Source organism: Plectrocnemia conspersa, unplaced genomic scaffold, assembly GCF_051122295.1.
Source record: "Plectrocnemia conspersa isolate PC_06_02 unplaced genomic scaffold, ASM5112229v1 ptg000003l, whole genome shotgun sequence".
NCBI lineage: Eukaryota > Metazoa > Arthropoda > Insecta > Trichoptera > Polycentropodidae > Plectrocnemia > Plectrocnemia conspersa.
This window is the reverse complement of record NW_028277167.1, coordinates 5,596,736-5,611,301: the sequence shown is the minus strand read 5'-3', so window position 1 is coordinate 5,611,301 and position 14,566 is coordinate 5,596,736. Positions and strand designations below refer to the sequence as shown.

At 31.2% G+C, this 14,566-nt stretch overlaps 1 protein-coding gene across 14 annotated transcripts in view; it reads right to left on the bottom strand.

Annotated features, from left to right (window-relative positions):
- Rbp6 (RNA-binding protein 6) overlaps positions 1–14,566 on the bottom strand; it is a 1,186,203-nt gene that overhangs the window by 712,259 nt on the left and 459,378 nt on the right. For all 14 annotated transcript variants that reach the window (XM_088182883.1, XM_088182887.1, XM_088182888.1 and 11 more), the window contains exon 3: positions 10,440–10,521. In XM_088182883.1, the coding sequence (XP_088039009.1) occupies positions 10,440–10,521 (82 nt within the window). The remainder of the gene's footprint in view (positions 1–10,439; positions 10,522–14,566) is intronic.

The following is a 14,566-nucleotide window of genomic DNA, read 5'->3' as shown; positions in this document are numbered from 1 at the left end:
CAGCCAGCTAGCAGATGCGCTTGTTGGCCGCGCCAACATGATTTACGACCTATCGTAAACATATCACGGTAATGTTGCTTTGTTTACGATCATTTCCTCGTGACATATACCTTAAGTCAAATATATGCTATGTGATAAGTGTTGCGTCCATCAAAATAAATAATTTATATGAGAGTTTAATAACTGTTCTTGATATGGTCCATACATGATTTTCCCATGATGCTATAAATATCACAATATCTCGTTGATTATTCGAATAGAAAATCTCAGTTAAAATCACCCTTATTGTTAAACCTCACACAGAGCAGCCGTTATTTTAATCGCAGATTTTAAAATGGCGATCGAGACGGCCGCGGAAAGTTCCAGTCGGGGCGCAGCTTTCAGTGTGCATATTTAAATGCAAATGCAGTTATTAAACACATTAAGCTGGGCATTTCTTTGAATCTCTCTAGCATTATTAATATGCAACACGTTTCGACATTGCCAATTACGACGGCCAGCCAGCTCGGTCTGTGCATACATATATATGCAGTTCTTCTAGTGTGGGAAATCTAGCGAAATTTCAACGTGCAATAATGCAGATTGTTCGAATGGTTACCATACCTGCGCGCACATGTATGTGTACGAATATAGCTAACACATATATAGTGAAATCAAATTATTAATTTAATCCGGTGTGCGGTGCGGTATTGAAGCAAAGTGTGCGGAATGGATTGTTAGTTTCTGTTGTGCTTAAGTGGCATGTAGAGCGCAATGGTTACGCGGGCTTAATGGCGCTTCCATAATGGACCTCGTTAAAAGCTTTCCGCATAATTGAGTCTTTTTTTACACTTGATCTGGGGGCGCGCAAACTAAAAAAAGCTGCTGCAAAACGCAAATGAAACTTTCAGGCGCAGAATTGTGCAAAAGTTGGCGCTTTCGAATGACGGTCTATCCTTATGAAGCTTTGATTTATTTTTTCTCAGAGATTTACCGGATAAATTTTGATGCTTTATGAATTGATTTGATATCTACATTTTTTTATACTATTCAAAACTGCATTTTTCTTTTCTGTCAACAAACATAGCAAAATTCAGAACTTTGTAAACTTGACAAATATTTTTTATAAATGATATAGTACATTTTTATTAACAATTTTGCATAGTACTGATACGTATATACATCAATATAATATTACCAAAACAAAATAAATAATCAGAATTAGTATTACTTTTAATTATAGATTGAACTTGCGACCTGAGTTTATAAGCAATAGTTCTCATTGCTTCTTTATAACATCATGACAATAAATGCTGAAAATATAGGGTTTTCTAGATATTATTTAGCGGGTTATATCTCTTGTTTAAATTATATATTTAATATGTCAACTCCATATTGTAATCAAGGCTCTGAATGTTATTAAAAAAGCATTTTCATTAAGGAACGCATCGGTAACAGTTCAACTTAATGCAGTAAAAGCGTTTTATCAATAAACTTTTTTTTGTTATAAAAACTTTTAATTGTCTTACGTTTCGTCGCTTTGTGGGAGGTCCAAACAGCTGAACCGTTAACCCTGAGGTTATTTGAGCGACTATTTAAAATATTATAAATAGGAAATAACCATTACGTTTCGACAAAAGGCCTTACAATAGAAGATAATATTCAATACTACAATTGTGTAACAATTAGAGATTTCACAGACCATCTACTCACTCGTAAGCACCAGAAAAACTACCCTTTGTGCATAAATGATGCGCAATAGACAGTGCGTCTACCTGCGTAAATCCGCTTTTGTCATCTATTCCCTTATTAATGATCTTGGAAAGTCTTACAAATTCACACAAAAAAAACAGTGGATCGTTTAAAAAAATATACTTATAAATACTTTTACTGCATCTCACTAGACTATTTTCATTTGCTTTATTTTTACGCTGTGAATGTTTTTATCGTTTAATACGTTTTAGCAAAAAGCTATTATTCTTTTATTTTGATTTGATATTATGAATTAGAGATTGACTTGCTAAGATGCAGATATAAATTTACTTTTTCACTGCGTTCAAAATGAACTTATAATCAACTTGGTATTAATTAATGACACACAACTTAATGCATTGTATTCAGTAATGATAATATTTTTTTATTTATGTAAAATTTATTTATTTGTTCAATAAAAAATAAAATGCGAGTTTTTGCAAAAAATACGCGCGGCATAATCGGGGGGGAGGGGGGGGAGTACAAAAAAAAACGACATTTTAGTCTAATGGTATTATGTACCGTCAGTGATTTATAATTGCTTGTTATCCATTTAAAATCATGTATTTATCGAAAAAAAACATTAATTTGTAATTGTTGTAGAGTACGCTCGGGATAAGGATTCCGGTTTGTTATTGTATGCGTGAACTGTGTGGCTCAAAACAATTTTGCTCAGAATATTTATTTTTTTTATTTTAAAAGAAAATATATGTTTATTTAACATACATACATCTGAGCTTAGTTGGAAATTTTAACGGACAATTAAAAATATATTATATAATCGAAGAAACCAGTCATTGATGTCATTAATTAAATATTTGCAAAATTCAAAATCTTTCAATAGTCAAGAAAATAATGAAGTCTTTAGCTATTCTTCAAAAGCAAAAAGATATAAAATGGGGCAAGAAATTATTTGCAGATTGTTTAATGGCTCGACGACTCTATTAAATCATTAGAATCCATTGAATAAATTAAAAAATTATCATTGGCGCAACGATAAAAATAATAACTTTTTTAAGCCTTACAGAGAATAGTGTAAAAAAACCAACAACGTACGGATTAATCGAAAAATAATTAAAATATTTTAATCCACGGGTAAGAGAACAAATAACTTACAGTGTATATTTGAAGCCTTGATATCAATTAACCCAGATATGCCCAAAAAATTTTATTCTCTTAAAATTTCATTTATAAATAAAAAACAGTGGCACGAGTTTAGTGACCAACCCATGGGACAGTGGGTATATCTGGGTTAAACCAATATCAACACAAAATTATTTAAAATAAATCACTAGAGAAGATCGAACTTCTGTGCCACACTGCACTTTAATGACGAATACCAGCGTTGACGAATCAGCGACTGTCCTTAAAAGAGAAAGCGAGACAACGAAGTACACGCTACATCGCTTCTCCCTCTCATATACATGTACACGTACACAGTAATAAGCCGGCATCCTTATCCCGAGCGTACTCTATTTATGTCATTATCACATAACGTAGTGAAAAGAGGGGCTAGGTTGGACTCTTAAGAAACACCTGAAGTGGTAACATGTGTTTTCAACAATCGGCCATTATAGGTTACAAACTGTCAACGAAATTAATTTTATCACTGTTTTATTAAAAGACAGAATGTTTAAATAGCAAGCTAGAATTTAATTTATAAGATGATTTTAAGCTAAAAAGCATCTTGAATTAGATTTTTTAAATGAAAATTTTTCATAAATTTTTATCCACTGATTTAAAATCCCGATCCGAACTACTTATTATCCCAAATATAAAACTAGACAAATTTATATAGTACTGTATTATAAAACAACAAGTTGAAACTGTAGCGAGCATTCGCATGCGTCGCACGTGGCGGGTCTTGTATAACAAGAACTTTTGAACACAATTCACACTAAACTCGCGCATATGCAATATTAACCCAGGAAACAGGAATCAGGAAAATCCTTCGACGAATCGCACATCCACCGCAATATTACACACACGCTTGCAAGTAAAACAAACATGAAACTGCACACCGTCGTTATGTACTAGTGTTTGCACTGCGCTGTCGTAATACTCGTATTTAACTTTGAAATTACTATTGAATAGCACATCAATAATTAAATTCATAGTAACCAAAATGAATATTAAATGTTCTTTGTAGAAGCCTTGCACACAATAACTGAAGAACTAAGGCAATGAAATCAGTCTAAGAATATTCTTCGCCAAACATGCTTTTCCCGAAGTAGTCAGAAGTGGAGATAACTAGTGATAAAGTAAACATACTTAAGTGCGAGAAAGCTTCAATTTTTCCACATCTTATATAAAAAATAAGCTAAAGAATTGAGCTAAACATTTATTAGCAGCAAATACATATATGTACATATAGTATATTTTACTAAGATACGGTTTTTAGCACTTAGAAATTATATCAAACGCCACCGTCCGACACTTGACAATTATTAGACCCTTCACATGCAAAACTCGGACACTATCCCTTTAATATATAGTTTTCCTCCGGCTCCAAGGTCCATCCTCACGTGCCGATCCCTCCAGGGGTGCATAACGAGGGTCACCTGTTCAGTATGCGGGCTACGCACTGTTTGTACGTCGCTCGATGTTTGTTCTGGGTCAATACTCATAATTCCCAAAGACGCGGCTGTTGTCGCAGCTCCCGTGTGTGCCTACGTGCGTGCGTGTGTGTATATGTGTACGTCGCTAATTACCGGTTGTTAATTCCGTACGCCGGCCCTGTCTCAGGTACTTCCGTGGGGCGGCGGCGCCGGAAGTTAGCACGCGTCACTATCGCAGATCAACCAACCATATAAGATGAACGTGCTCGCCGGGTTTATTCCGATGGCGTTTATCAAGGTGACTTATGGCCGAGGCCCTTCGACTATGACGGAAGCCATACATGCATAAGCAATGTGGTGTGGCTTAGGAAAAGCGTAACTTTTTACGCGTCACGTTTAATATGTACGACTTATTATTTATTGAATTTGTTTCAGAGTTGAAATTTATATGCAGTAAAACAAGGATGCACGTTATCGCAGTTGTTCTGTAATTAATATTTATATAGTAAATATTGTAGATGAGCATAATTTAACATATCTGACACTCTGTGATCCCAATAAATATTTAAATTTATAATTAAATAAGTCATAAAAAAATAATAATGCACCTTAACCCTTTGCACTCGTAATCGTTATTGTACTAGGTATGTCGTTAGCTCAGGAAAAATTAAAATTATATATATAGAGCATAAATATAAATAAACTAATACCAAAAACGAAGAAATCAGAACAAATATATACATTTCTCTAAATTACATTTTAATTTTCTTTGGTTCTCTCAAGTACCATTGGTTGACAATCCATAACAATAAATAAACACAATAGGGCGACCACCCATTTTAAAATATTTATGGGACCAAAAAATGTTTTAACCATAAATAAGTAAATATACACAAATAACAAAGACATGCCACTCAGTTTTAGATCAAGGTATCTACCTGCGAACGAAGAAAGCTTACATCGCTTGCACAAGGTATATCTAGGTTTATATAAACTGATGTTAGGTATATTTTTAAAAGCTATAATACGTCCCATCGAAGGTCAAATGAAACGTTGCAGTTAATGTCATATTATTTTATATATTTCTAAATTAAAAATAGACAAAACTTTTAATGGGTAGCTTTATGGAACATATTTGTTTGTGATTTTATATATTCGAGCTAATAATGTTTAAATAGCATATTTTTATATAAAAATAAACAAAGTGATGCACGAAAAAGGGCACTAAGTTTAATAATATGTGGGGTGTTGATTTATTATAAATTAAAGAAACAAATATAGAGAAATATTATTTTTTAATTTTTCGTAAATCCCAAAGTTTTATTAGTATACCAACTCATCAGTGTAAAACAATTGAGAATAATCAATAGGTTGTATACAGTTTGCGGGAACTTGGGGCCCAGGACATTTATCACTTGTAAATATTGCTATTTTTAGAGTAAATTGTCATTACTAGTTATTATTCTCCAATTTTCTGATGTGGTGCGATTTGTTTGAGGTATCGTTTCTTTCGCTATTATTTTAATTGCCTGTATTCCATATTCGATTCAAGGCAACATGCCTAGTTTTGACATTACTTTCTTTACTATCATCATTGGAAGATGAAAAATCAAACATGAAATCCTCTCCATCACTATCACTACAAAACATATTATCATTACAATCACTATATTCAGCGATAGCACTGTTTTTTTTACAATACAATTTAAAAAAATATTTTACAATAAAATTTAAAAAATGAAAAAATATGTAATTAAAACAAAATTATTAATCACTATAGTCTTACATAGACACAAATTATGTACACCCGAGACTGTCGAAAACCCAATAGGCAATAAAAACGTCACCGACGCATGTCTACCGAAGGACGATCGCCAACCATTGCCTTTGGAGAAATCTACGGCACATCTGCATTTAAATTTAGTCATCAGAAAAACCCCGACTTATCCCGATAAATGAGCTCTCCTCGGCTTGATTAAAGTAAAAATTACATTTTTTTGATAAGATACGCTTCTTGAAACTCTTGCTTACAACACTGCAAAAACGCCATTCAAAACATGCACAGAAAATACCCAAAAATCGACGTTATATTTCATTAATTGAAGTGGTGCGCCTGACGCACCCTACGAGCAATATAGAGCCAAGCGATGGTGCGTCTGAATTCTGAAATTCTAAGACTAAATAAATAAATCAACTTTTATTAGTATTATAATTTTGTTTCGATATCTAGAGAGCAAAAATTTAAATTTAATATAAATATAAAACAACTTTTGAAAAACATTCAATTTTGTTGCCATTATTTTCTATAATAATTATATTTGTGGCAAAGAGATTGACAGATTCATTGTACAGTGTTTTCATATTAATCTTCTAACTTTTTCATAACATAAAATATTTTAAAATAATAGCGAGCGCGCATACTCAAAGTTAACCGCACAATTGTAACAGTGGTTAGAGCTACAGAAAAAAATACTTTTGAGCGTTTAGTTTTAGCGGCTCATTCAAAATCTCGTTTATAAGCAGTTTTGAAACAATGCACGGTCGAACGTTTGACAAACTTTATTTATACACATACACACATATTGTTTATGGACGATGGTTAACCGAGCATCCGCGATAGCGCCGAGGAATTTATCCCGCACGACCATTTGCTTAACTTCCATTCGCGGTTCGCCTGCAAGAATTCCACCGCCAGTTTCGGGCTTAAAAAGGTTCAAGTTTTCGTATAAAGCCTCTGTCCGACGCAATTCGCACCGCCACGACTAATGCCCTGAAAGTTTTCAGTTTGCACCGCGGTACTACGTGCACATACATTGGCACGCCAGGAAAACCCGCTGTGAAGCCGACACCTCTGGTGGTGTTGGTCGTAATCATCTAGCGTGTTCATTGGCTGCTGTTCAATTTTTTTGTAAGATCCTAAAAGGATCATGGGGTGCGCTACCGATTTTCACTCAACTCTGCAGTACAACAAGTATATAAATGATAGGTAAAACTTATGAGGGTAGGCAAAAAGTTTGCAGATTTATAGTGAATAATAAATATGAAATACTTAAAAAGGGATTTCTTTGTAAAAATGGAACACTACTGTGAAAAAAACTTTTTGCAAATAAAGTCAAAGTACCCGCTATAAATTAGAAACATTAAAAGTATTCATTGCAAACACCTCAAGAAAATATATCACGTGCATTTAGGATAGTCGTTCATAACGATCATTCGTTACCTACTCTAGCTGCCAACGTCAATATGTCAATAAAACTAGCAGGTGGAAAACAAAATTAATTCTGGAACACAGGAAAGCAACAATCTTTCCTCAGAGACTTTCTCTAACACTTTTATCGACAATCACACTTCAGAGTTCAAGGCATCGGAACTTTCAGAGCTCTCCAGCTTATACAAGTGTTATCTAAGAGAAAGCCAGAACAACGAAGATCGCAGAAGCCGCCGCTTCTCTCTTTGCATCCCTTGATCCAGCTCGAGGTTCAGAATCCAGAATTAAATCCACACCTTAAGCCTACGTACGCAACCATGAAAAGCTTCTAGTATAACTAAAAAATACAAAAGGTTTAACAAAAATTAAATAACGACAAACTATGTCATTAAAAAAACAAAATTAAAACCCCTGACACTTATATTAAGTAGTTTCACTGTTTTGGACAAGGCTATATACAACTAATACGCCATTCGATTTTGCTTGGCCTCGGTATGATCGGTCCTTTTCTGAAAGCCTTGGGGCACAATTTAAAAAAATTATCATAATATTATTAAATAAGGCGTTTGGTGACAGATATTTTTACAGTTCTAATGATTATTTATTAGCATGGTAAATGCAGATAAATCTTTACAATAGGTACATATACGATGCTCAAAAAACCAAGTTTGTTTTTACCCGAATCGGAATATAATATATATTGTTTGTGCTACTGTTTATTTTTCATTTAAATTCAATGGTATTTTAACTAAAAATATCTTTAAAAAAAACATTTCTCCTAATCTAAATTTTTTTTTATGTATTTTAATAGATTGGGTCATATTTTGCAAAATGCTTTTCAGATCTATATTAACCGATATTTAAATGGAAAAAAACTACAGATTAAATTATATAGTTTAAAAACTATTCTTGGACACAATATGTTTACTGATAAAAAAATATATATTTCATTTACAATAATCATTATATCACTTATAGTGTGTTACAATGGTATTTCTCTATTGGTTTATATATTAAACGTTTTTTTTAATTATTAGATTTAAAATGTTGATACAAGCAAACAGATAGATGTCACTCAACTGATTTTGAAAAGGTTTTTGATAAAGTTTGTCATGCCTTAAACTTAAATAAAAAAAAAAGGGTTTAGATTTTTACAAAAAATCATTAATTTTTTAACTATACTTTTCAGATCGTTCTAAATACATTGCTACATAGAGAATTCTTTAAGATTCTAATCTCGGTCTGATACTGTTTCTTCTATATATTAATTATAATAATGAGGTTATTTCTAGTTCCTAATTCAGGCTTTTTGGTGGTAGCCTTTAATTATTCATTATAATCGATTTCATTTAATTTTATGATGTAAATCTATGTGAGTGGTCATCCTTTAATGAATTACCATTTAGCTTAAAAAAATGTTATATCATGACTTATTGTTGATTGTGAAATAAATAACGTTGTGCTTTATCGCACAGAAGTGGTGATCGATTTCAATATTGTATTTCAAGCTAAGAATATAAGAAACATATGCAATTAATAAGCTTCTAAGGATTTATCTTGTGATACGCCCAATTAAAGAGCTTTAAGTCACTCTGTGCTTTGTTTAATCAACTAGTAAACAGCTTCTAGTCTGATTGCCAAATAAAAGAACTACTTTTTTATTTAAGAAAACTTTTTCAGATACTTGTAAGAGAACATAAATATTATATATTTGTACTTCCCAGAAAATTCTCACAAAAAATGCTGAAATATAATTTCCTTGAGTTGCGTCGACAAGTGTACTTTGAAAGGCACATTTTAACTCTTTCAACGCCAGCAACCTTTAGTGATTTTATCTCTTTCTAAAAATTAATATAAAAACCTTGGTTTACTGATAAATGAAACTAGTACAAAAAATTGTGAATAATTCGGTAACTTATTTAAAGCAAAAAATGTAGAAAGTAAATATCAACAAATGATTCACCGTTGAGTCGCTGACTTAGGAAAAATACCCAACGAAAGAACTTCGTTTTTGTGTGCCACCTAATTAGCAGCGCTTGTATTCCATAGTATTGTTTGAAATACTGCATGCAAGAACAGAATTATTAGACAAATTTCAAATGAGCACAGACTTTTAATACATCTATCGGATACTATTGACTTGTTTTTCATCCAGGTACTCGCAGTTAATGGATGCATTTCCCTTTGCGTTGGCGTTAAGTTGCTATGCCCTGAACATGTACATATGTTATTAAATAAATAAATTAATATATTAATATATTTCAATGGCTCCCATGAAACTAAATACAAGCTCAACCATCGTAATATAATATGTACGATTTCGATTATAATCGCAATTTAAATGTTCAACAACGCAAAACGCCACCCCCAGAGGTCAGTTCTAGTATTCGGTCGCGTCCGCAATTTATATTTTCGCATTTATCGTTGCACAGCCATAACAGTTTTTCGGTTTTGGTGGTTTTGGATAATTTATAAAATGGCGGCCGCGGCACAATAGTGCAAAACCGCCATGTTGAAAATTTTGCACGGCGGCGCGCAGCCTACGTTTTGATGGTTTTTAACTATACGCTTCGAATTTGCGCTGCGCAACCGCAGCCGGTTAATTGCATACATAAATTATAGCCCTTTACAAATTATCAAAATTATATAAACTACAATAGTTCACCCTTACGCAACAACGTTGACAACCATACGACTAGTGCGCGGGATTGTTACATATTCAAAACCATCTGTGGCGATAATACAAAATCAACACAGATTTGTAATATCAAAATATTTTATTGATACTTTTAATCATATTTAAAACGATGCTGTGAAAATATTAAGAGAAACGCAGATTGATTCTAAATTTAAATATGTAAAGCTTGCAAATACTATATACGACATAACGTAAATTATTACACACATATACTAAGGGTATAGAAGTATGAAAAAAAACTGACCTTGATCGCCTCGTCGTCGGATCCTTCATCACCATGACTTCTGTGATGTCACCGAATTTGTTGAAATAATCACGAAGACTCTCTGTAAATAAAAAAAAATACTGTCAATCTGTAACAAAACATTGGAAATTCTTACTCTATTCCTTTACTTACTGAAAAATAAGCATGCAGCTTTATATTTATTTATGTTTTGTAATTAATCCGCACTTTCAACACATTACTTTAAAATTGAATAATACTAGTATTAAGCTTAGTTTATGGTTTCTTAATTGTAATATTTTCTTACTCTACAGGCAAATAACCCATTTTTTTTTTAAATTACTATAATTAACATTTTAAGAAAAGGTATTAAAAGGCAATGTTCTTTTGTACTTTTACGTAATAATTACCATACCTGAATGAAATTTACCAGTGACAAGTGAGCTGTTTAAATATTTCGAAGCAAACAATACGGCTCGGTGAAGTTTGAACTTTGCGATATTTGCGACCAAGAATCGGACGACCAACTTGGCAAACTAAAGAGAGTTGAAAGCACAAACGACGATGTCAGGGCTGCGTCATATTATTTAACCAAGTAACAAAGACCGATGCCGGAAAGTGGCCTGTGCCGCACTGTTACTTATGCCATCGACTGTAATTGCTAGATATTTTTTATTCAAGTTTTAAAATAGAAAAAGGTTCAACTGAAATATATGTTCTAATAATATACAAAGCTTTCCGTCTAACACGGTGTAGAAATTCAGCAGAGAGGTAGTTCATTTATAAATGAAGTGCGGATGTATAAACGAAAAGAGAGATTAGTAAGAGCACTTTAAAGTAAATTATTATCACTGACTAGTTATTATTTAAATTATCTAGTAATAGCATTTTAATTTTAGCTAGTATAAGATTAACAAAATTTAAGTTTATAAATAAAAAAATCGTGTTTAAGTTCTGATATACATTTTTATGTTTTGATATACAACTTAGATATGTTTCTATAAACACTGTTTTTTATCACATATTTATATATGTACATGTAACAAAATATTATTTTTATATAACGTTTAAGTTAAATTATTTTTAAATATTTATATTGTTGTTTAGTTATTTTTAACTACTCATAAAAATTGTCTATTATTATCTTTGCATAAATACTTTATAGCATTATATTATTATTTCACTAATCGAACACATATATATTACCAAGCACAAATACTTTATAACATTATATTATTTTATTATTGTATAATATTTTATTATTTTATAATATTTATAATTTTTTATTATTTTATAATACTTTATATTATTTTATAACATTTTAACAAATACTTTATAACATTATATTATTTTATAACATTATTTTACAATATTTCATAATATTTTAATATTTTATAATATTTATAATTTTTATAATATTTTATTATTTTATAATACTTTATAATATTATATTATTTCTTTGCACAAATACTTTATAACATTATATTATTATTTCACTAATCGAACACATATATATTACCAAGCTATTTTTAAACACACCACTCGCGTTTTGAAATAAATTACGGTATAAAGGTTATTCGATCTTTTCCCGAATGGAATATAATTCGCGACCCGGACTATTTTTATTAGAGATGTTTTAAATTTTAACGATTCATTAGTTTTTCACATTAATAAGAATACACTAATAAACAACACATTTTTAATACATATTATGTAGAACTGAAAAATATATCTTAATAAAACAAGTGAAATGAAAAAGAAAAATAAACAAAAAAATGTTTAATAAAAAATAATAATTTTTGAAAAACATTACGTTTAATTGCTTTTTAATTTTAATAAATCGCAAGAAATGTGTCTTATATAAAAATAATAAAATTTATGTTGTAATTAATCTGTGAGTTATGTATCAAATTTAATTTCTGGTATAAACACATACAGATACTACAATACTTTATTCCATAGCTTTCGATGAAATGTATTGATATTAATTAAATTAATATGAAGATTTTAAATTTAATATTTAATTTTAGATGTAATTATTTATTGCACTTTTATAAATGTTTAACTTAATATTAAGAAATACCATTACCCAAATATATGCCATTTTTATAACGTCTCTTTTGGATAGTACGTTTATCTATTTTCGTATTAAATATAGCAAAAGTTTAATTAAAACAATTTTTTAGACGAACATCTTTAAAATACTTTTTGCATCACCACTTCCATTATTAAACTAGATAATAATGCACTGATATTATGAAAACATCTTTAGTGTTCATAATAAGAATAATATGTAATTGTTTTTTGTGTAAAAAGTTAAGTTACAATCGACACATTAGTAATATGGAATACATTGTAGACAAAATAAACATTAAATTCTACATACAGTCTTTGAAAAAAATTTGTCAGGTGGTGCGGCTAAGAAGATCCAAAAAGTAGAAATCCCTAGTTTAAATTATAAAAATAAACAATACTATGGCTACGTTGCAAAAATTAAAATGCATAACTTTAGTATTTCTAAAAATAAAAAATAATTTTTAAACATTAAATTGACATTTTTAAACACAGCCTACTTAAAAATTTTTAGTATGGGTATTCTCAGAATATGCACTTGTAAAAGTTACATACTCTTTTAAGGGGTGCCCTAATATTATGGCTTAGACCGTATATTGTATTATTTAACCCATTGGGCGGTATCGCCGTACATGTACGGCGGTCGATCTTTTACTGTTTTAAGGTTATATATTAACATATATAACCAAATAAATAATAAATAAAATTAAAGTATTTACATATTAATTTTAAAATTTGATTGATTGTGAATTATTCGAAAAAACATAATACCAATTAATTAAAGAGTATGTAATTGAACATAAAAAAATATGTCATAATAAACTAAATTGATCATATACTGATAACAATATTTACTGATACTAAACATATCTGAAGATCTCATAAATCTATTCTCAAATTACTTGCCCAATAGATATCAATTCGTCAAGTATAATAACTCTTTTTCAGAGCGATATAAGACCCCTACTGGAGTACCTCAAGGATCCAATTTAGGTCCATTGTTGTTTTTATTGTTCATTAATGACATAGAAACAGCAATAGAGCATTCAGATTTATTATTATTTGCAGATGACTTGAAAATTTACAAGAAAATGCATTCGATTTTTGATTCTCTCGACCTACAGGAGGATCTCAACTCTATATGGAAATGGGCTTGCTATAACCAATTGCCTTTCAGTGTAAGGAAATGTCACACAGTTTCATTTTCAAGGTCATTAACGCCGGCAAAATATTCATACCATCTAGGCGGATATTTTCTGGAAAGGTTTTCTTCAACTAAGGATTTAGGAGTGACTTTCGAAGAACGTTGCAAAATTTAGCCAGCACATTGCAGAGACTCATAGCAAATCCTTAAAAATGCTCGGTTTTATCTTGAGAAATGCGCGTTACTTCAGGAATACTTTAGTATTGCGCACTCTTTATGATACTCTAGTCCGCAGCATACTAGAAACTAGCTCCATCATTTGGATCCCAGGCGTAATGAATCAATGTAATGAATTGAAGCTGGAAAAAGTACAACGTAAATTTCTTCGATATTTATACTTGAAGGATACGGGTATTATCCGTTTTTGTTTCCCAGTGCTTTTATTTTTGGAGCCCTGGGATACGTTTCTTTGTCGACTCGCAGAAGTGTTTATGTAATTAAACACTTCTGGAAATTGCTCAAGGGCATCGTAGACAATCCTTCAGTGCTCGAGCAGCTTCAAATGTGGGCTCCTGAAGGTGGTTATAGTTCTCGGTCGCGTCCACTATTCTTGCCTGTTAAGTCTAGAACTGGAGCACTTGCCAACTCTTCTCTGGCCAAGGCTATTTATCTGCTCAATTCTGTCCATAGAAATATTGACATTTTCTCTTGCACATATGGAGTTTTGGTTCAGTTCGTATGGGACAATGCACACCTGTTGAGGTGATTTGTGTCTGTTGTTTTGTCTTGTTTATATTTGTATGTATTATAATGTATTTGTACTTTTGACTATCGTGACGCATTGGGTTTGCCTGTCAGGTCACGATGGTTATAATTTTAATAAATAAATAAATAAATATGTTTATAATATTTTTTGTGATTTTAATATGTA